This window comes from Cornus florida, unplaced genomic scaffold, assembly GCF_030987335.1.
Source record: "Cornus florida cultivar Cherokee Brave unplaced genomic scaffold, ASM3098733v1 CherokeeBrave_3.0.0_Hap2_Chr04, whole genome shotgun sequence".
NCBI lineage: Eukaryota > Viridiplantae > Streptophyta > Magnoliopsida > Cornales > Cornaceae > Cornus > Cornus florida.
The window spans coordinates 6,883,026-6,885,861 of record NW_026775574.1 but is presented as its reverse complement, the minus strand read 5'-3'; the positions used below and the strand labels follow the sequence as shown (position 1 = coordinate 6,885,861).

Genomic DNA, 2,836 nt, shown 5'->3' with positions numbered 1-2,836 from the left:
TTTGATAATGAAAAGACCTACTACTCCTTCCCTAACTTTCACATGCTAAATGTAAACAAAAGCTGGTTGTGGTGTTTTTTTTTTCTTTCAAATATTTATTTCAATCACTAATTTTCATATTAAGTGGGCTATGTACTTGGAAAAATATTGTTGACAATTATATCATTTTTCTTTTGGTTCAATGTGGTAAAAGAAGTGATTGATGAATTCTATCAGTGATTTGGTGCATCATCCTATCCACGAGATCATTTAAAAAGAATGATGATTTTTAAATGGATGGATTGACCCGATTTCCTGGGCTTGACCCTGCCCATGGGCTTTGTTGTGTTCTCCTAAAACAACATAGTCCAGATCTAGTTTCAAAATTCCTGTTATACATTAAATTCGAATGGGGACTAAAAACTACTAACCTTCACATTGATTAGCTGATGAATTTTGTTGCAGATTCAGTGTAATGAAAACACTGTTCTAGCATAGTCTAATGGAGACTAAAAACTAGAAACTACTTATATTAATTCATATGCAGAAGTGATTGATGTCGTGTGTTATAATTATCTCATTTAATCTTCTCATCTGCCTCCATTCATTACCATGTTATGGAACCCTTTAAATCCTTACCCTAGCCTCCCTCTGAACCCCCATTCTCTCTTTCAACTCAAATTTACACACCCCTCCCCTCCTTCTGTCTCTCTCTCTCTCGATTTCGTTCTCTCTCATCAAAAGATGCAGGAGTTTTCCATGTTATTTAGCCTCATTGAAATGCACTCTTTCTGCTTTCAACCCATTCCAATTGCTTGTCTATCTCTCGTCATCGTATATATTGCCACCGTCCACCACCGGTCCAAGCGTCGCCGGACTACATACCTAGTCGACTACGCTTGTTTCAAGCCACTCACTTGCCGAGTCCCTTCCTCAACCTTCAAGGAGCATGCAACAATTGCTTTCAGCTCATGCCCGAAAGCCGCTCAGTTCCAAATCAAAATTCTGGAGCGCTCCGGCCTCGGCGAAGAGACTAGCTTCCCTCCGGCATCATTGTACATCCCACCAACCCCTAGTATGGAGGCAGCAAGAGAAGAAGCCGAGACCGCTATATTCTCAGCCATGGATTCACTCTTCAACAAGACCGGACTTGGGCCGATAGACATCCATATACTCATTGTGAACTGCAGTGTCTTCTCTCCCATACCGTCCTTATCAGCCATGATCATCAACAAGTACAAGCTCAGAAGCAACATAAAGAGCTTCAACCTCTCTGGAATGGGTTGTAGTGCAGGAATGATATCCATTAATCTAGCTAATGACCTTCTTAAAGTTCATGCAGATTCAAATGCTGTTGTGGTGAGCACAGAGACCATAACTCCAATTATGTACTTGGGAATCCAAAGATCAATGCTTCTTCCTAACTGTCTGTTCCGAGTTGGTGGAGCTGCTATTCTGTTGTCGAACCGGTGGTCCGACCGGAATCGAGCAAAGTACCGGCTGGTTCGCGCGGTTCGAACACACAAAGGAGCTCATGAAAAAGCTTATCACTGTGTCCACCAAGAAGAGGACCCTCAAGGTCACGTAGGGATGTCGTTGTCCGTCGATCTCATGACGATCGCCGGCGAGGCCTTGAAGTCGAATATCACCACCATTGGGCCTCTTGTCCTTCCTGCTTCTGAGCAGCTCTTGTTTCTTGCCACACTCGTAGGCAGGAAAATGTTCAACAATAAGTGGAAGCCTTATGTTCCGAACTTCAAGAAGGCTTTCGAGCACTTCTGCATCCATGCCGGTGGTAGGGCGGTGATCGACGAGCTGCAGAAGAGCCTTCGGCTCTCGGCTGAGGACGTGGAGGCGTCGAGGATGACATTGCACCGGTTTGGTAACACGTCATCGTCGTCGCTGTGGTATGAGTTGAGCTATATTGAGGCCAAGGGTAAAATGAAGAAGGGTGATAGGGTTTGGCAGATAGGGTTTGGGAGTGGTTTTAAGTGTAATAGTGCAGTTTGGAAGTGCAATAGAACCATCAAGACACCAACAGACGGGCCATGGGAGGATTGCATTCATAGGTACCCAGTTCATATTCCTGAAGTAGTCAAGTTCTAAGTCAAAACATATCGGTATCGGAACTCGAATGTCTATCTCCTAATCGTGTTTACGTATATTTATGTCGTTTATGTAACAATAACGTTATTTTATAAAATTGATCATGTAGCTTTAGCTTTAGTACTTTGCACTTCCGGGCCACAGGAAGGGATCTAGATTCATTGGTTTTATGTGCTTGTAAAATTTGTTTTAAATCAGTCTGGTACTTGCGCATTAATTTATAATTATTATTTTTCACCATCTTGTACTTTAATATTGATCAATCTTTCTTATGAATGGAAATCATAATACATGACACATGTTATAAATGTTTGGCTTGACCTTGTCAAGTCTCCGTCTAGTATACTAAGGTAGAGATACTAGAACAGGCTGTATCCCTTGGTGTCATACGCGGACTTGATCAATCCGTGTTCTAAAATCGATGAGTGTCACAAAATAGTTGGCTTTTCTTCACTACATTGGAGCGTAGCTTCTCTCCTGATATGGTACACTATTTCTGTTGTGATTTATATGCCCTATTATAACGAATTTCTATTTGGATTAAAGAAACGTATGTTCCTAACATATCTGAAATATTTATACTTTATACAATTTGTAAATTCAATATATTATGTTTCGATTCATTATGAAATTGATAGTGTCCACTTAATTACAAGAGATATTTATATGTATGTGATGACGATCAATATATGAACGTAAATAGTAATCATACATAGTTCATAGTCGGTAATTGTAATGATTTGTGCTTTTA

The 2,836-nt window shown here is 40.7% G+C and overlaps 1 protein-coding gene across 1 annotated transcript; it reads left to right on the top strand.

Annotated features, from left to right (window-relative positions):
• Positions 1-580: 580 nt before the first annotated feature.
• On the top strand, positions 581-2,325 carry LOC132302628 (3-ketoacyl-CoA synthase 5-like). The gene has a single exon (XM_059799539.1). The coding sequence runs from the start codon at positions 592-594 to the stop codon at positions 2,083-2,085; it is 1,494 nt and encodes a 497-aa protein (XP_059655522.1). The 5' UTR covers positions 581-591; the 3' UTR covers positions 2,086-2,325.
• Positions 2,326-2,836: the final 511 nt, after the last annotated feature.

What these genes read in the sequence shown, in the direction of transcription:
- LOC132302628 (XM_059799539.1), top strand. Translation starts at nt 592, where the DNA reads ATGTTATGGAACCCTTTAAATCCTTACCCTAGCCTCCCTCTGAACCCC.